A 19,334-nucleotide genomic window follows, 5' to 3' on the forward strand; every position below is an offset into this window, starting at 1 on the left:
ACTTAGACGATATATTTGTTGGTCAGCTGTTCTTATTTATTTTGCTTTCATTCGCTATTCTATATTTCTTTTTCTTAAAGTTTGAAAATTTTGATGAAAATATTTAAGCTGAAAAATAATTAAATAAGATGTCAAAGAGTAAACCAAGGCCTCAAAGTGGACTGAAATATACCTTTTAATACCGTTTTCCGACATTTTGTGCGCAAATTATTTCTATCAGCTGACAACGTACTCTTCCTTGAAGCAAACTATACGCGTTCAATGGTTATGCCCAAGGTTATGCCCGTTATGCCTTTTGTATTATCATAAATCCGCTTATTACACAGTTGCGAGGGGTCACTGGCTTTCCCCCCGATTAGTTTTGTGAGGGTCCGCGCTGGGGCGATATTTATTTTGGGGGGCGAAAGTCTGTTTCCCATCGGAGTTGTGTCTGTGTTCTTTTGTTATTTCACGCATAGGTTATTGCATCACCCTTTTCATTTTAGCATCACTGGCACAATGATCAAGCTGTTCTCTCTCAAGCAACAGAAGAAGGATGAGAGCGGCCAGTCGCCGTCAACATCAAAGCGAGTCTCTGCTGCCCAGCTCCGAATTACTAAAGGTAAAGGGAAAACAAAAGGTGAAAGATTATTGCTTATTGAGTGGGTACATCTTTTCAAAGGCTGAAATGTTTATCCGTATCAGTTTTAACGCATCAGTCAAGCCCATATCAGTGTTGAATTTAAAAGCAATTTGCTCTGTAAAATTTCAAGCTATTTTCCATTGGCTATCGGATAGGTGAGTAAAGTCTTAAACCAGTTAGCTGAAGTGAAGTGTTTTCACGTAATAAATGCAGCATGAATTCATCTTTAATTGCCCTTCAGCAGTTCAAGATATCCTACTTTGCTTTGCCGCTGTCCAAAGAAGTCATTAGTTGCAACCAACTGATTAAGTGCTGCACCCATAGGGAGCAGCTGAGCAGAGCACAGCAAGGTTTCAGAAGAAGGTGAAGGTCACTGCATGCATGCAACTGCTTAATAATCCTCAGGAGTGGATCAGCATGCTGGGAAATGGTTATGTAGGTATTTAATGTTTGGCCTTAAGATTTGAGAGAGCTTCCTGTCTAGAAGAAAGGGACCTTAGTATTTTATCTACTTTCTGCTGAAGGTTAAAAAACAAGCACTTCGCAGGTCTCCATGATACCTACCATGCATTTTACCAGCCATGTGCAATTCATTGGTTCTTTGCTTTTCTTGACCATTCCAAAGGTATGATAAAATGGGAAGACTTGATCCTTGACCTATCATCACTGAAAAACACACCACAATCACTCTGGTGATGCAATAGCGAAGTATCTACCACCTATCTGGAGCGCGCATGGCAGGTGTGACCATCTGGTTTCCTGCTGTCTAGATACACCCTGGCTAATCCATCACTCAACACTGTGACAGCTACAACCATTATATGACCTCTGCATCCATTTCTCCTTTAGCACTCACAATCGCAGCATCAAAAATGTGGTTGAGATAGCTGAATGTTGATAGAGAACTATAAGTGGAGACATTAGACATTTCAAAGGCATTCTGATGTTTGTGGCCAGAAGGAAGAAACGAAGCACTTCAGAATGTCAGCGTTAAGGTGCTACTCTCCGACCGAGAATTCCATGCCGGACATCGAGGGATGGATGTTTTATTCACTAGACCCCGCAGAGGACACGGTCTGGGTAGTGAAGTGTCGGGACAGACCCATCATCCCTGAATTACTCGGAGCTTTGGTGCATGGACACACTAATTCAATGAGCACTTCAAAGCTAGGGACTTAAAATGAAACGGAAGTCTTGAATCAATCATTTTGGTGAAATTGAGTCTCATTTCTTTCTCTGACATGACAAGGAATTGGAGAAGAAGAAAGGAAAGGAAGAATAGAAAAAAGGAAATGTCAGCGAAACTAGCCCGTCCACTGAATTGCACGTTTAAGCAACTGTCTGTGTTTCTTTCAGACATCAATGAGCTGAACCTGCCGAAGACGTGTCAGACCGAGTTCCCTGACCCTGACGATCTGTTGAACTTCAAGCTGATCATCTGCCCGGATGAGGTGAGTGTCGGAAGCGACGATCGTCGAGAAACCAGATGTAACGACGATAAACCAGATGTAACGACGATAAATCAGATGTAACGACGATAAACCACATGTAACGACGATAAACCACATGTAACGACGATAAACCAGATGTAACGACGATAAACCAGATATAATGACGATAAACCAGATATAACGACGATAAACCAGATGTAACGACGCGACGATAAACCAGATGTAACGACGCGACGATAAACCAGACGTAACGACGAGAAACCAGATGTAACGACGACAAACCAGGTCTAACGACGATAAACCAGATGTAACGACGATAAACCAGGTCTAACGACGATAAACCAGGCCTAACGACGGTAACCCAGTTATAAGGACGATAAGCCAGGTGAAACGATGAAAAATCAGGTGTAACGACGATAACCCAGGTTTAACGTGGATTAACCAGGTGTAACGACTATAACCCAGATATAACGACGATAAACTAGGGAAGTGATGATAAAATGGGTGTAACGATGATAAACTAGATATCACGGCGATAATTTAGGTGTAACGACGATAAACCAGAAATAACGACGATAGGCTAGGTATAAGAGCGATAAATCAGGTCTCTGCTGGCTGCTAGCAATGACGATAGCTCTAACGGTTCCCCCTGTGGGATGTTAATGTAACGGTACCTAATGGAGGCGGGCTTAGTCCCTGTCGGATCCTAACTAGGTACGTACAGTCCACAGCAGAAGTAATGTGCCGTTTCAGTCATGGGTGTGTTCTGCTTCTGATGCTTAGGAACGATTACCCAGACTACAATAAGATGTAGCTTACATGAATCGTCACCCTTGCAGCTACAAGTTTATCTTTTGAAGTTTTCTTTTCGATCACTCCACAGCTAAAAATCGTCAGCCAAAACCATCCATTGAGATTGGCAAAAACCACACATTACTTTAGCGGTGGGCTGTACAATGGTGCGGTAGTGTGGAACGCTGGTTGTGACGGACTTTGCTCCTGTTGAATGCTAAATATACCGGTATCGATAACAACTTAGTTCTGGTCGGATGCTACCGATAATGGTTACAGTGACGGGTTAGTCCCTGTCGGACGCTAACTATGACCTCAACGAACGGCAGCGAAACCGCCGGGGTCATTTCTTGAACATTGACAGTCAAGTTATTGCGATTCGTGAATTTTACTTTCAGTGGTCCTCAAAGGTATGGCGCTAGCCGTTTTATTTACAGCATTCGGTATGCCCGGTTCATATTGGACGCAAGGTTATGCATTTATGTTGAATGTGTGGTGAGACAAGGACAATGCATATGCAAGGACATCTAACACATTTCGCTACTAAAGCGATTGGAAAATGAGACATATTTTGCCATTTTTCTGACCACTAATGGTCTTCTGAATAGTTGACATACCCTTTATTAACTTTGAGCGTAGATGAGATCAATAGCAGCAATAGCGTCAACTATCGGTTGAACATGTATAGTGTATACCTACCTAAGAGCTCTCAGTATCGTCATGGAGCATGACTGTTAAACATAAGTTTTCATTGATATTGACGCATTGTCCTTGCGATGGCTTCTATCCCCGGTCCATGACATCATGCGCGCCCCGGCGGGATGTGGTTGTTTCCATCGGGCCCTGGATGCTACTGTTGCCGTTGTTGATAGTGCGGACTTTCCTGACCGGATGCCGGTCGTCCTGCCGCGGGTGCCGGTGGTCCGGGGCTGCACAGTGCACAGACCCGTCCTATCTGAGACGGGCCCCGTGCAGGGCGGGGTGATACCCGGCCCCCGGGGCGTGCTGGGCTCCACACAGCTCATCCCCCCCCCCCCCCCACCTGTTCCAGGGGTACTACCGAGGAGGTCGGTTCGTGTTCAGCTTCAAGGTCGGCTCCAGCTACCCCCATGAGCCGCCCAAGGTGAAATGCGACACTATGGTGAGTTCCAAATGGGGAATCGCCCGCCAGCTGTGCCAGTGGCATGACAGGTCTGTGGTCAATATGTAAGTACATTTTTATCAGTGTGTGTTATCATTAGCAGTGAGCAGGTTTCACGTCACATAGGTCATTAATCTGCCCGAGCAAAGTCGCGCATGTTGATCAAAAAGCGCCTGCTTGCGGTCACCGAGTCTTTCGGTGTAGGGGCTAAACTGTTGTTTAATGTGCGGGTTCTCTGTTTCAGGTGTATCACCCTAACATCGATCTGGAGGGCAACGTGTGCCTCAACATCCTCAGGGAAGACTGGAAGCCGGTGCTCACCATCAACTCCATAGTCTACGGCCTCCAGTACCTCTTTCTGGTGGGTCCTCGCTAGTCGGCCAAAAACAACTCCCGGCTTATCGTACAACACTGAGATAATTGACGCTGCTGATTTTCTCCGCTGCTAGGCTGTGCTGACATTCAGATGGTAGAGTCCGTAGACAAGTAGACGAGCCTGTGAACAATGCGGAACGCTGAACATGGTTTGGCTTCAGTGAATTCATGCAAATGGTTTTACATCAGTATTTTTGTGCTGTCGCGTTAAAACGCTTCATAGTGGCTTTGTTCCTCTATTGCTAGGCTTGCTGTTAGTTGTGAAGAGAAGTTGTGAAAATCGCATTGTCGATCTGACCGGGCTGGGATTGGGATTGCGCTGCCTTGTCGATAGATCTGACCGACCTCAGCAGTTGTGTCGATAAATCCTACTGGCACTAACGTGACATATTCTGCAGGATCCAGAAAACCCGTGTCCTATTCTGACCGCTGCTCGCTGTCCCAGAGGACCCGTGTCTTACTCTGACCGCCGCTGTGTCCGTACCGTACCACAGGAGCCCAACCCGGAGGACCCGTGTCCCATAATTCTGACCGCCGCTCTGTGTCCGTACACAGGAGCCCAACCCGGAGGACCCGCTCAACAAGGAGGCGGCCGAAGTGCTGCAGCATAACCGGCGCCAGTTCGAGCAGAACGTCAACAAGTCGTTACGCGGCGGGTACGTCGGCACCGTCTACTTCGAACGCTGTGCCAAGTAGGCGACCGACGCGACGCTGGCGACGTGATACAGACTGCCGAGCTGGCCACCAGGGGCGCTGCCGGCGCCAGGCGCCCGACGCGCGGTCAGTGCCCGGTGATATTGAGAGGCCGCCGTGCGCCGCCGGTGCAGTGAGCTGCCAGCGCAGAGACGGCGTGTGACGTGACGTGACGTGACGTGACGGCGGCGCCGTGTGCCGCGTCACGGGCGTGATCGTGCGCGCGGATCGCGCCAGGACGATTCTCTGACGGCGCGCCCGAGGGCGGAGTGTGCTGCTGGCTTGATGTCGCGCTCCGAGCGCGATTTTATAATGGCTGTTCGCCTCCCGTATGATTTCATGTCGATAGAGGCGACTGGCCTCGGGTATTCACTAATGTGACTCTGGGCTTGGCCTTGGGATTGTCGATAAATCCACTCGTAAGATGTAAATAATACAGAACTGTACATTCTCTGTAGATATTCATACGCTATGCATTGTTCTTTCTGGGGACTTGCTGGGCTCGCTCTTCACTAATCTATTAAGAGGAGGAACAGTTGTCATTGCGCAACACTGTATTGTTCCCAAAAATGAAACGAAACGTCACGGAATGCAAACAATGAAAATGTGCAATTTGTCAATGCCACGGTCATACGCTGAACATATTCAAACATACTAACATGCCAACAACGTTGTAACAGATAAAGCCTCCAAGACAAGTGTGACTGTCGAGCGTCTAAGCCCGGGCGGGGAGACGAACCGATGATAACAGGAATAAACAACTAAACAAACCGGGTATAATAATGCTCAACATCACCTCATAGGTCAATTTTATCGAGGATAGAACATCATTGGTGGCCCGAAGCGAACTGCCCGCCCACATTCACACATTCAGCACGTCTAGCAGAGACCGCCCCGGAAGACCCCTGGCCGCCCTGCCCCGTCCCAAACTGAGGTGACTGACTGGAGCACACCGCCGCCCAATTTCCGCCCGCCGGCCGGAGCCCCATTTGCACTGGTCCGTACGGAGAGTTCACACTGGTAGCCGTCTGTCATTGTGCCGGGCTGTCCGGTGCTCCGTTCAGATTGTCTGTCAGTCGGCGGGTCGCTCTGCCCTGCCACACCACACGGTCGCGGCCGGTGCGCCCCGCGCGCACTATATCACATTGGTTGAGTCTGTTTGCCGAGTGTCTGTCGGCGTCGGAGCGGCTCTAGAGCTCGTCGTGCTCCTCCTTGGACGGGTCGGAGGCCGCGTCGTCGTCGGCAGAGACCTCCTCGGGCTCCTCGGCGGCGGCCGCGGCCGGCTCTTCCTCGGGCTGGGGGAGGGAGAGGGCGGGTACCGTCAGACAGAGTCACTAAGGGTTAGGTACCACAGGGCGACCGGCTCCTCCGGCTGGGGGAGGGAGAGGGAGGGTACCGTCAGATAAAGGCTCACTAGGGTACCACAGGGCGGCCGGCTACTCCTCCGGCTGAGTGAGGGAGAGAGAGCATGTCAGAGGGACTCTGCCACTAGGGGTATCACAGGGCGGCCGGCTCCTCCTCCGGCTGGGGGAGGGAGGGAGGGAGGGAGGGTACCGTCAGACAGAGGGTCACTAGGAGTAGGTATTAGGTACTACAGGGAAAGGGAGGGTACCGTCAGAGTCACTAAGGGTTAGGTACCACAGGGCGGCCGGCTCCTCCGGCTGAGGGAGGAAGGGGACGGAGGGTACGTCAGCCATTCATTCAATATACCCTGTGTTGTGTGCTGGGAACATTCCGGAGCGGTTACCCATCCCCAGTGCGCGGGTACCCGCCCAGTTTGGTCTGGCGTCTCGCAGTCTGGTGTCTGGCTGTCTGGCGTCTCGCTTTGTGATTGGCTGACCGTTGATCGGTCAGTCACGTGATCGCATCGGACGGTCAGGGCCGCGTCGTGCTGGCCGGTCGGTCGGGGGGAGTCGGTCGGTCACCGCTGAGCCAGCCGTCGGTATGGTGTTGTTGCTAAAGTAAAATATACTGCACCCGGTTTAAGAGAGTGTCTCAAGATACAACACCCTGCTTCAGCACTGTCACCGGGGATCCTAAGCAACAGCGCACCAGAACGCGACCGGCATGTCGACTGGACGCCGCTGAAGTAAGTGAGCCGATAATAGAAACTTTTTTTCAGCTAACGATCAGGCAGATTGTCAGCCAAACGGCGATTAAGAATCTTCAATTTCGCGCGAATCTGCTTCCACGGCCATCACCACGGCCTCCCACCGTCCCCGCCTTCCGGCCCCTCCGCCCGGCTAGCTATCGTGACCTCCCACCGCTTCACTATCATGCCCTCCATCTAATCGTTTCAATTACGCCTCTCGATCACTCACCTGTTCATCGAGCGGCACGCCGAGCGTCTTGCGCATCATGGTCTCGATGCTGGCGGCAAAGTCGACCGTGTCCTTGAGCTGGAAGCCGGAGCGGAGCACGGACGTGCGGTAGAGCATGCGGGCCATGTCTCGGGTCGTCTCGTCGGCACTGCCCTCCTCCACCAGTCGGAGCATCTCCTTGATGAGCGGGTGGCGCGGGTTGATCTCGAGCGTCTTGCGCTGGTTCTGGTAGTAGGCGCGGCTCGGATCGTCGGCCTTGGTGTGCGTCTGAGAGGTGACGATGCGCTCCATGTTGCCCGTCCAGCCGAACTGGGAGGCCACCAGGGCGCACGGCGTCGACGTCAGACGGTTGCTCACCGCCACCTTGCCCACCTGGAACGGACGGGGACGCTGGTCAGAGCACGGCGGGGGCGCAGTGGCTGAACAAAACGGGTCAACAGAGCTGGAGACAAACATTGATGTATGAGGACAGAAGCAACTGCAAGTCACGCTGCAGCTATTATCGACCAGTGGCCACTGCAGCATCTAGCATATTCTGTTTGGGGTGCACAGACAATCGGCACTCACAGTAAATTTCCAAAATGATTTGGGCATCACAGTCTGCCAAAGAGCCGATCAAATAGTGAAATATGTTCTCTATGTGCCAGTACGATGGATGCCGCCGGCCGGCTCGGTACGGCACGCTCACCTCGTCACTGAGCACGTCCTCTCCGAGCCACTTGGTGAGCGGCTCGTAGGTCTTCTGCAGCTCCTCCATCGTGTCCTTGTCCTCCTTCAGCGTCAGGCCCTCCTTGGCCGTGTTCTGGAACTTCTTGCCCTCGAACTCGGGCAGCGACGAGATGGCGTACTCGTCGATCGGCTCAGTCAGGTACAGCACCTCGTAGCCCTTCTTCAGCAGACGCTCGGCGAACGGGAACGTCTCGCACTGCCGACGGAACGGCGAGAGAGTCGGAGGCGGGGCGAGGCACAGCGAAAAGGCCGGAGAAAGGGAGAAATATTGAGTTCACTTACTATGGACTCAATAGACAGCAACTGAGGCAGGTGTTCACCGGTAAGGAAACAGCGACCATAACTTTTTTTAAAAGCTGCTACCGAGTTATTGACCAACGCCGATTATTCTGTTATAAACTAAAAATAAGTTCACGATAGCACCTTCAATCAGCCAGTCAAAACCCCGGAGTTAACCGTCGCGCAGATAACGCACCTCCTTGCGGTTGGCGCCGGCCACGAAGTAGATGTGCTCCTGTCCGTCCTTCATGCGCTTGACGTAGTCGGCCAGCGAGGTCTGTTCCTCCTCGTCGTTGGACGAGTAGAAGCGCAGCAACTTGGCCAGCCGGCTGCGGTTGGAGGCGTCCTCGAACACGCCCAGCTTGATGCTGGTGCTGTACTCCTTCCAGAACTGCTCGTAGTCCTCGTCACTCAGCTTCTTCAGCATGTCAATCACCTGCCAGCGGCGCGGACAGACCGTTAGTGAGCTGCGAGTCATGATGAAAAGCTATGACTCATGTCAAGAAGTTACAAGAAACTTCGGAATAAAAAAGAAACTTAATGATTTTGAAAGTTGCATTAAATCACACTCACCGTGCTCACAAAATGCACGAAGGAATAATACCTAAATTGTTTCCTCCTTTAGACAGTCCAGTTGACAAATACCCCGGTGTGCTCACCTTGCGGACCAGTTTCTTTTTGATGACCTTGAGCAGCTTGTGCTGCTGCAGGTCCTCCCTGCTGACGTTCAGGGGCAGGTCGTCAGAGTCGACGATGCCGCGCACGAAGCTCAGGTAGCTGGGGATCATGTCCTTGAAGTCGTCGGTGATGAAGACGCGGCGCACGTACAGCCGGATGTTCTCAGTTTTGGTGCCGTAGTTGCGCAGCATGTCCGAGGGCGCCACGCGCGGCACGTACAGCAGCGACTTGAAGGTCACCTCTCCCTCGGCGATGAAGTGCGTCTTGGCCAGCGGGCCCTTGGAGTCCTTGGTGAGCGCCTTGTAGAACTCCTCGTATTCGGCTTCCTCCACGTCGGCCGGCTTCTTGGTCCAGATGGGCTTGGCGTCGTTCTGCTTCACCCAGTCCCAGGTGGTCTTGGAGACCTTCTTAGTCTTGGGCTTGTCGTCCTTGTCCTCCTCGACCTCGACCTCGCCGTCCTCTGAGGATTTCTCGGGCTTCTCCTCGTCCTCCTCGAGCGGCTCCTCCACCTCCTCAGTCTGGGGAGACACGTCATCATCAGCTCACTAACAGAAAGAGACTCGCGGCGTCCCCAGCTCATCATATGTACAGACGAGAATCATTTCCACAGCACAAGTAGGAGCATCTAGAATCTAGATCCTATTGAGTGAAAATCACAAACACAAGTACACACTACACAATCTATGAAAATGTCAGTAGGTAGGGCCACATGTGGCTGAGCTAGAGATGCAGAGATCCAAACTTTCAATGAAGCTATATTCGCCATCGTTGATCGCCCCACCTTGCTCTCCCACAGGTAGAGGTCGAAGTTGATGAACTGAGAGTACTTCTTGATGATCTTCTTGAGCGTGTCCAGCTCCAGGAAGTCCTGCGCCTCATCCTTCAGCACCAGGCTGCAGAAACAACATTTAATTAATAATACCTACAGCTGAGAAGGGCTGAGAAGGCCCATCAAAAGACTACACGGTAAACGTACAGCATGCATTGACGCAAGTTGGTAATATTCGAAAAGAATTGGATTTAATCGATCGTCATAGAAGACATAGGAATATCAGCACTGGATATATTCAGCTGCCAGGATATTACCAGTAAAACGCCTTTTGGGCGAAGAACGAGCGAGCGAGATAGTGAGCCCTGCACGTGCAGAAGGGCGAGAGGGTACTTCCAACGGGCTTGCGCAAAGCACCCTTCTAACCGGTCGCTAGCGGTGTACCAAATTTGAACGCAATCGGCCCAGCCGTTCCTGAGATCTGGAAGCGATCGGAATGCATTGCCTGGTGGGTGCCTACCTGTATGCCAAGTTTCAGCGAAATCGCCCCAGTAATTACCGAGTTATTAAAATGGGAACAAATTTGACCTCTTATTGTTGTATTTTTGCACGTGCACTGGGGGTGACCCACATGCATCGAGAGTATCCTATTTTTGGTAGAAAGGATGCAGCTACCATATAAAAATTACCGCAAGTCAATCGCCCAAGCGGCTGCTGAGATATGAGCTGTTGTGTTTGTGTATAGGCCCCCCCGAGGCCCCCTACTTGGACCGCCTCTGCGACCCCACTGGGCCAGGTGCCTGTGAGCGCCCCTGCCGGCGCCAGCTGACCGTGCGCGCCAAGCGGCGTGACTGGCGCACGAGACGTGGGCTGGCGCTCGCCATACTTGTTTACTTTTCGATCTCTCGGCCCGTTCGCACCGGTCTAAAATAAATCGCGTTGATATTCATAAGCTCTTTCACTTCGAACCGATAAACGACAACTAAACATGGCGCGGTCGGTTTTGTGAATTACTACGTGATTGAGCATACCGCGATGACTATCATTCAAGAACTGACGGCACTGCTGGAGAGGCAAGTGAAGAGAGCCGCCGACGCCGACAAGCGCCTGGAGCGCTTGGAGAGGCTGCTAACCAGGGAGCCCTCCGCGGGGACGGACGCGACGACCGGAGTGTCAGAGTCGGGGGCTGAGCGAGGCGCTGATGGATCCGTTGGACCAGCTGCCGCCGCCCGCCGGACTGTCTGCCTGCCGGTGTCGGCGACCCCGCCCGCGCAACCGAAGTCGGCATCGACGTGCAACGACCGTGCCGAGTGCACTGTTCACGACAGTGATTTAGGAGCGGTGAGCCGCAGGCTGGAGGACTTTGAGCTGACGCTCAAATACGCCGTGAACGTTTGTCGGGCGAGCGATGGTGCCCGTGTCACGTGCCCAGACCTCCGCGGCAACGAGGGACATTCCGCGGCGCGCCTGCCGGCCTACAAGAGGTGCAGGCGGCCGAGTGTCGCCCATTCCGCTACCGCCCAAGCTACCGCCACAGATCATCAGTTTCTTGAGCGTTGCCCTACCTGTGGCCATCGCCAGCACGCCGGCGGAGACGATTGTCGCGCCGCTGGCGCCATCTGTCGTGCGTGTGGCGAACCAGGACATTTTGAGGTGGTGTGCCGCCGGAGGGCCAGCACCACGGCCGATCGTCCAGTGGCGACATCTGCAGTGACGAGAGTACGCGACTCACCGGTGGTGGCGCCAGTAACGGTAGCCGCCGGCACCGCCGTGTTGCCGCCGCCGGCGGACACGGGCGAAGCCGGGCACACTGCGCTTCAGCCAGCCGAGCTGAGTGACGCTGCTGACGTCCACGGAGCCTGCCCGCCGCCGGCGGGAGTCTGGCCAGCGCAGACCATGGACGGCGAGGCAGCCCCTGACAACGCCGTGTCATCGCCGCAGGCGGACACGGGCCGCACCGGCAGTACTGCAGCGCAGCCGACTGAGCCGGTCGGAGCTACCGCATCCTACGGAGCCTCACCGCCGCCGGCCGGAGGCATCCCAACTTGGAGCACGGACCGAGTGTACCGAGCCTCGCCGCCGCCGGCGGGAGGCCCATCGGCTGCCACCGGCGCCGCCGTGTCGTTGCCGCCGGCAGACACGGGCCGAGGAGCCGGCCGTACCGCGGCGCAGCCCACCGAGCCGGCTGGCGCGCGCGGAGCCTGCCCGCCGCCGGCGGGAGGCTGGCCGGCGCAGACCACGGACCGAGAGACAGTCCCTGATAACGCCGTGTCACCGCCGCAGGCGGACACGGACCGAGCTGGGTGTACCGCGGCGCAGTCTACAGAGCCGGCTGGCGCCCATGGAGCTTCGCCGTCGCCGACGGGAAGCCTTCCTACGCGGACCGGCTACGGACACGGAACCGCCGACAACGCCGTGTCACAGCCGCCGGCGGACACGGGCCGAGTCGGGCGTACCGCGGCGCTGTCTACGGAGCCGGACGGAGCTACTGGAGCGTACAGAGCCTCGCCGCCGCCGGCGGGAGGTCTACAAACGCGGACCGGCAACGGAAACAAAACCGCTGGTGACGCCGTGTTGCCGCCGCCGGCGGACACGGGCCAGCCCGGGGCCACTGCGGTGCAGCCCGCAGGCCCGGCCGGAGCCGCTGAAGCCTACGGAGCCTCGCCGCCGCCGGTGGGGGGCATCCCAACGCCGAGCACGGGCCAAGGTGCAGCGGCCGGCCCCGCCGTGTCGTCGCCGCCGGCGGACACCGGCCAGATTGAGTCCACCGCAGGGCAGTCTAGCGGGCCAGCCGACACCCACGGGGCCTCGCCGCCGCCGGCGGGAGGCCTACAAACGCTGAGCACGGGCCGAGGTGCAGCTGCCGGCCCCGCCGTGTGTCCGCCGCCGACGGACACGGGCCAAACCGACTGTTCCGTGACACAGCCCACCGTACCCGGTGAGACTGATGACGCCTACGGAGCCTCGCCGCCGCTGGTGGGAGGCCCGCCGACGCAAAGCAGGGACAGAGAAGAGGTCGTCAGTGACGCCGTGTCGCCGCCGCAGGCGGACATGGGACAGACCGACTGCGCTGAGGATGACGCGTGTCTGGCGCCGCTCGTGGGCCCGGTTCAGGGGATGGCCGGAGACGCCGCTGGCTGTGATCCGTGGCCGCCACCCGACACCGGAGCGCCGCCTACCGGTGACCTCCCGGGCGACAACGGGCGCGCCCGCTGCGGACGCCGGAACAAGCGCCCGCCGCCATGGGTCGCAGCAGTCGTGTGTGCCAGCCCCGCTCGTCTGTTCGTTCGTTGGGGTGCGACCTCGTATGAGGAGTGAGACAACGTCGTGCAGTGTTGTGTTTTTGGCGGTTTCACGACTGTTGTCTCGAGGGGGAGATGTTGTGTTTGTGTATAGGCCCCCCCGAGGCCCCCTACTTGGACCGCCTCTGCGACCCCACTGGGCCAGGTGCCTGTGAGCGCCCCTGCCGGCGCCAGCTGACCGTGCGCGCCAAGCGGCGTGACTGGCGCACGAGACGTGGGCTGGCGCTCGCCATACTTGTTTACTTTTCGATCTCTCGGCCCGTTCGCACCGGTCTAAAATAAATCGCGTTGATATTCATAAGCTCTTTCACTTCGAACCGATAAACGACAACTAAACATGAGCCTCTCAAAATCACTACTTTTGCAAAACAGCTGGAAAACCCTTGACTTTTTCACGTGGCACGTGCCACGACGGTCACTGAGATGTATCAAAAGTAGTCAATTACGGGGTAGAAGGGATGGGGCTGCCCAGCAAAAAAGACCGCAGGCCAATCGGTCCAGCGGTTGCTGAGATATAAGCCTCTCAAAAGCGTTACAGGCCGGGCCGGGCCGCTCATACTGAGATTTTTCCGTTATATTGAAAAGACTCGCTTCGCTCGCTGCGCTCGCTCGCTCGTAATAATTAACGCAATAGCAGACACCATTGGAATAAATGATAAACAGCACGAGTCACATCCCGGATTGCCGAGTGGCGCCAGGTGGCATACTGTACCTGACGGTGGTGCCGCGCGGCAGCGTGTCCTCGCGCGGGTCCTCCACGATGCTGAAGCTGGACGAGTCAGACTCCCAGATGTACTGCTTGTCGGCGTTGTTCTTGGACGTGACGATCACGTTGTCGGAAACTGAAACGCAAAATATCTATATTGTAGTTGACGATTTCGCAGTGAGATTTTTTTTTAGTCCATAGTTCAAAGGCAGCTGGGTACACGGTAACAACACTTAGCACAATTTCATTACGATGTAGGCAAGCTCAGCTATCGACCATTTTGAGGAAGGACCAAATGTAAGCAAGCGTATTTAATGAGAATGCTGTCGGGTTAGGGCGCATAGCCGCGAGGCTCAATTCCGCGTCCAATAACCGAAAAATCTAGCAAGCGATTTAAAGGGACCCTCCCACCTTAACATTAGATTTGAGTTGAGATAGCCAAAATGGGGTCCCTGGCTCACAATTACCGGTTTCGGCACTCACAACATCGAGAAATGTCTTAAATCGGAAATATTGAATTTCAAAATTGCAGCGTTTTGATTCAGAGGGGCTAATGCTTTTGAATACCCCTCTGAATGTGTGACGTCAGCGCAGATCTAACGATTTTTAAATGTTTGACTAACCCCGCGTTCGATGTCTCTCGGACGACGAAGATTCTACGTCGTCCGGCCAATCCCCTTCAAGGTCAGCGGAGGCTCGGCTGTGGTTATGGAACGTGATTGGCCGGACGGCATAGAATCTTCGCCGTCCGAGAGACATCGAACGCGGGGTAAAACGTTTGGTAGCACGTGGTGGTATATGCTGCTTTGCGCGCAACAAGTGCCGCACTTTTAGCTGCCAAACTATTGCTTCCAAATAAAGTCGCTAGGAACAGCGGAGATCCCAAAAAGTAAACAAAAGTAAAAGTCTAATATCTTGAAAACCGGTGAATATTTTTCGGTGAAATTTGGTAGATATTCGTTTTCGCTCTTTCTGAACCGAGCGACTCGCTTTCATCCCAATTCATTAACTTTTTCGAAGGTGGGAGGGTCCCTTTAACGAGCGATCCATATGAGCAGTCGACTAACCGAGGAAGGAGGAGTAGAAGCCGACGCCGAACTGTCCGATCATGTCGGTCAGCTGCTGCACGTCGCCCGTCTCCGCCATCTTGGCCAGGAAGTCAGAGGTGCCAGACTTGGCGATCGTGCCCAGGTTCTTGATCAGGTCCTCCTTGGTCATACCGATACCCGTGTCGGTAATGTGCAGCATCTTGTTCTCCTTGTCGGCCTGGAACGAAATGGACACAACTATGTAGACTTGTAGCTGTTGAATGACGAGCAGATGACAGCCGATAGGACTTTCGCATCGAATATCGACGAGTGTCCCAGCTGAGGAGCCAATGGCCCATTCTGTACTTATTTTAATCACAACTTCAACATCTTCCTTCGATTGGCCGGGTGGGGGGGGGGGGGGTGGGGGACGCCCGGACTAACAGAAGTCATCGGCGATCTTACTTCGAACTCGAAAGTCGGAACAAAGAAATATAGACCGATACTTGTCCACTATCACCCATCAGACAGACGACCGGACCCGCGCCGCCGGAGCCCGGACTGGCCGGACCCGCGCCGCCGGAGTCCGGACCGTCGCCACCCGCCCGTCGGAGTCCGGACTGGCCGGACCCGCGCCGTCGGAGTCCGAACTGGCTGGACCCGGGCCGTCGGAGTCCGGACCGTCGTCCCCCGTCCCCGCCCGCCGGAGTCCGGACTGGCCGGACGCGGGCCGTCGGAGTCCGGACCGTCGCCACCCGCCCGTCGGCCCCTCACCTTGATCCTGATGGTCATCTCGGGCGTAGAGTCCAGCGCGCTGCGGTCAGTCAGCGACAGCAGGCGGATCTTGTCCAGCGCGTCAGACGCGTTGGAGATCAGCTCGCGCAGGAAAATCTGCCGGTGGGATCAGCCAGGTTTACGGGGGGCTCCGAACACAACCAGCTAAACCTCAAATATTCTGAACTGATATTCAGCTGTAAAATACAATTTGATTATACCAGATAAATATTTATAAGCATGCCTTTCAGTGCTGTCTTAAAAGCAGAACACCTGAGGCCTTGGCTTGGTCATTCTGTTCATGACTTACCTCCTTATTCTTATAGAGAGAGTTAATGATGAGTTTCATCATTCTGTTGACCTCAGCTTGAAACACATGCTTCTCAGATTTCTCCTTCAGTTCTTTCATCTGGGCAACACTCAACCCATCTAATTTAATTGCCTCTTCCTCCCGGGCCACAGTCTCTGAATCTGTGGGAGAACACAAGTCAGCAAATGAGACCATCAATTGGAATACAAATACCTATAAATAATGGTGACAATAAAAAATTATTTTGAACAAGTAGGTACAAGTTTCTAAAATTGAAGAATAAGATGTATGCCAAAATTGAAGATAGAGCTGCCCAAAGTAGCCAGTCTTTAAGTTTTAACCAATGGTTTTGACTTAAAGAAATACCCAAATGCTCTAAAACGAGTAAATGCCTGGGATGGCTCACCTGTCCGTGAGCCTTCCCTGCTGGCTCCAAGGTCTTCATCAACTTTGGGATTGGGCTCAATGTCATCCTCTGCACTGACTTTGGGCACAGAAATATCTGTAAAGGACAAAACAGTGAGCAAAGATACATAACATGACAGTCACTTCCTCACTCAAATAGCTTATCTAGGTACCTACTTTCTGCGTGAGCTACAGATAAAACAATGTAACAACAGATGCTGAAAAATTCACTTAATCTCTTGAAATAAATTGTACACCAATCAGTGGCTTTACACAATGACTCCAGTTGAAGAATTTTGATGTGCAATAAAGCAAACTAAGAAAATTTTCTCCCTGATAAATGTGGTAGGTACCTATACAATATGCATAGCCAAAGCACTTTGATTTAATACCTAAGAATCAAATTATTGCCCCAGTCAGATTGAAGGGATAACTAGTTGGCATAGGCCATAGATTTTCAATTTTACCTAGCATCCACAATTCCAAACAGAAATACCTACTTAAATAACAGCCAATTAACATGTCAACAAGGAGTTGGTACCTATTGTTGATTTAAAAAAAAAACTTCCAAGAAATTTGTTTTAGCAAAAATTGAAGAAATAAAGTTTTGAAAACTTATTTTATTTTGAATGGAATGAATTACAATGCAAGAGCATCTGCTAGGCAGGTGCTTGTTATGTTAAATGACCACTGACAGATGCAGGCAGGGGGGACATCTCTGTAATAATATACCAGGCGTGTCACATGCTGCCACCCGTTTGTAAAGTTGCTTGACTCCAGCTCTGGAGATATTTACACAAATTTTACTGTAGGATGTGCTGCAGTGGTAGGTTGTAGGTTTTAGGTTTGTAGGCTGTAGGTTTGTATGTTGTATGTTAGCAGGAAGGGTGAGGTTGGGTTGTTTTGTTCTGTAAGATTTTTTATTGGACTTTTATAAGCAAAACTTGTGTAATCATCTCAAGAACTGAAGAGCCTAGTGAATTTTCACAAATGGTTGGCAGCATGCGAGACACCCAGGCCGTAGGTAGTCACTAGCATACCTGCAATGTGTTCGTCTTTTGTGATGTTATGTGAATTATGCCATATTTCTGAGGAAATCTCTTAATTAACTATATTGTTTTGGGATATTTCATAAGTTCACACTATGATGTCAGCATTCTCCCAAGACACCACCTGGTATTCATCGCCTTGGAGACACCTGCTGTATGAATACTTATATGTCCCCGCAGTCTCAACCACTTCAACTTCTCTAGATTCGCCAGCAAATTGGACACTGCCTACCAAGTAAGAGTCAAAGTTGAAAGAATAATTATCTGATTTTTCCCATTCATGCCCATATTAAAAAACATCACAATCATCAATGACATCGCATGTCTCTTTGATCCACCACAGGTGGCAGAAGTCTAGTTAAAGGGACCCTCCCACCTTAACATTAGTTTTGAGTTGAGATAGCCAAATTGGTGGCCATGGCCTGCAAATACCGGTTTGGGCACTCACAACATCGAAAAATGCTTTAATTCGAAGATATGGAATTTCAAACTTGCAGTTTTCGGATTCTAAGGGGCTAATGCATTGGAATGCCCCCTTAGAATTTGTGACGTCAGCGGAGATCTAACGATTTTTAAATCTTAGACTAAAACCATCGTTAACACGTGGTGGTATACGCTGCTTTGCGCGCAACGTCTGCAGCACTTTAAGGCTGCCAAATTATTGCTTCCAAATAAAGTCGCTAGTAACAGGGGAGATCCCAAAAAGTAAACAAAAGTAAAAGCCTAATATCTTGAAAACCAGTGAATATTTTTCGGTGAAATTTGGTAGATATTCGTGTTCGCTCTTTCTGAACCAAGGGACATCACTTTCATGCCAATTCATTAACTTTTTTGAAGGTGGGAGGGTCCCTTTAACTTCGTCACATTAAAAAACGACCATTACACCATACAATATAAAGTAAATGCAGACAATTAACAAAATATAATGCAAAATGCCTGCATGACAAATGCAATAATTGTCTTGAAAACCATTGAAAACCATCAAAAATGAAAATTGATCAAAAATGACAGTTACAAGCACACCCTAATAGGCAGCTGGTAGATACTTACATGACACGATGCAAAGAGCAAAGATTACAACCGTTAGTTTATGCATTTTGTCTTCGGTTTATTTCAGACCGTAAATCTGAAAAACCTAGGACGACTAGCGTACAACTTCCACCACCGGCGACAGGAAATTGAGGGACCGGCTCCAGCGCGAGCGTCACAAACGTCGAGGACAAAAGCGTCGCTAGCGCTCAGCTGGGGGAGTTGGAAGCTTCTGATTGGTTGACAGCACAAAGGTGAACCAATAGCAATGAACCACGAAAAGTACACTAGCCAATCACATTCACGGCCGTGTACCAGAAGGCTTTGGATATTCTCCGGCGAGGTAGTGAATTTGGGTAGTGTCAACTTATACGGCCTTGGTAGTGTCCGGGAGGTCAAAATTGGGTCAGGGGGCGTCCATAAAGGAGTGCTTCAGACTTTGTCACCCCCCTTCATCCTTGGCATCGAGGGCATTCAAATGCCTCCTAGTGGATAGAGATAGTGATTTCCTCAGAAAGCCGATGCCCCAATCTGCCCCAATCCACCCAACTGGACCCGAGCCCAACATTTGCCGACCCGGCTGCCCAATGCACATCAATGATCAAGCATTCGCAACCATCGGCAAACTATCCGGTCATGCCTCTCTCGCATGATGCATCCAGTTCCCTATACGACACGAGCCCCCTCCCCTCCCAAACGAACGGAAGGGTCCCTCTGCTGAGCGGGGTCCTCACACACGAGTCCGGAACCTCCGCCCTCGCCCTCTTCCTGTCCTCACAATGTCTTCGGTCGTCCCCGTGCATCGCTTTCTGAGCTGGGCGGTCATCGGCCATCTGAGGTGAACCACAGGTTACGGAGGACCCACGCTGGTAATGGTCGTC

The 19,334-nt window shown here is 52.4% G+C and overlaps 2 protein-coding genes across 8 annotated transcripts; one reads left to right on the forward strand and one right to left on the reverse strand.

The window, feature by feature from the left end:
- The first annotated feature begins 8 nt into the window (after window positions 1-8).
- Window positions 9-5,527, forward strand: LOC122370145 (NEDD8-conjugating enzyme Ubc12-like). Of its 7 annotated transcripts, none has more exons than XM_043345495.1 (6): window positions 9-21; window positions 486-601; window positions 1,979-2,073; window positions 3,917-4,006; window positions 4,251-4,367; window positions 4,937-5,527. In XM_043345495.1, the coding sequence occupies exons 2-6, from the start codon at window positions 499-501 to the stop codon at window positions 5,075-5,077; spliced, it is 546 nt and encodes a 181-aa protein (XP_043201430.1). In that variant the 5' UTR covers window positions 9-21; window positions 486-498; the 3' UTR covers window positions 5,078-5,527. The 7 variants fall into 7 exon arrangements, with proteins under 7 accessions (XP_043201430.1, XP_043201428.1, XP_043201425.1 ...); XM_043345493.1 differs by lacking the exon at window positions 9-21 and adding an exon at window positions 61-79; XM_043345490.1 differs by lacking the exon at window positions 9-21 and adding an exon at window positions 92-138.
- Window positions 5,528-5,610: 83 nt separating this feature from the next.
- On the reverse strand, window positions 5,611-18,687 carry LOC122370144 (endoplasmin homolog). Its single transcript, XM_043345488.1, has 12 exons — window positions 18,475-18,687; window positions 16,377-16,472; window positions 15,971-16,131; window positions 15,661-15,777; window positions 14,926-15,124; window positions 13,865-13,994; window positions 9,863-9,974; window positions 9,063-9,599; window positions 8,600-8,839; window positions 8,084-8,320; window positions 7,396-7,767; window positions 5,611-6,369 (listed from the first exon to the last, which is right to left on the reverse strand). The coding sequence occupies exons 1-12, from the start codon at window positions 18,518-18,520 to the stop codon at window positions 6,265-6,267; spliced, it is 2,352 nt and encodes a 783-aa protein (XP_043201423.1). The 5' UTR covers window positions 18,521-18,687; the 3' UTR covers window positions 5,611-6,264.
- Between the last annotated feature and the right edge of the window lie 647 nt (window positions 18,688-19,334).

The sequence above is a fragment of the Amphibalanus amphitrite genome, unplaced genomic scaffold (assembly GCF_019059575.1).
Source record: "Amphibalanus amphitrite isolate SeventyFive unplaced genomic scaffold, NRLGWU_Aamphi_draft 001102F_arrow, whole genome shotgun sequence".
In the NCBI taxonomy this organism is placed as follows: domain Eukaryota; kingdom Metazoa; phylum Arthropoda; class Thecostraca; order Balanomorpha; family Balanidae; genus Amphibalanus; species Amphibalanus amphitrite.

Coding starts and splice junctions, on each gene's coding strand:
- LOC122370145 (XM_043345495.1), top strand. CDS start 499: ATGATCAAGCTGTTCTCTCTCAAGCAACAGAAGAAGGATGAGAGCGGC. Junction 602..1,978: donor CCAGCTCCGAATTACTAAAG/GTAAAGGGAAAA, acceptor TGTTTCTTTCAG/ACATCAATGAGCTGAACCTG. Junction 4,007..4,250: donor AGGTGAAATGCGACACTATG/GTGAGTTCCAAA, acceptor TCTCTGTTTCAG/GTGTATCACCCTAACATCGA.
- LOC122370144 (XM_043345488.1), bottom strand. CDS start 18,520: ATGCATAAACTAACGGTTGTAATCTTTGCTCTTTGCATCGTGTCAT. Junction 9,975..13,864: donor CCGCGCGGCACCACCGTCAG/GTACAGTATGCC, acceptor TTGTTTCTGCAG/CCTGGTGCTGAAGGATGAGG. Junction 7,768..8,083: donor AGGACGTGCTCAGTGACGAG/GTGAGCGTGCCG, acceptor CGTCCGTTCCAG/GTGGGCAAGGTGGCGGTGAG.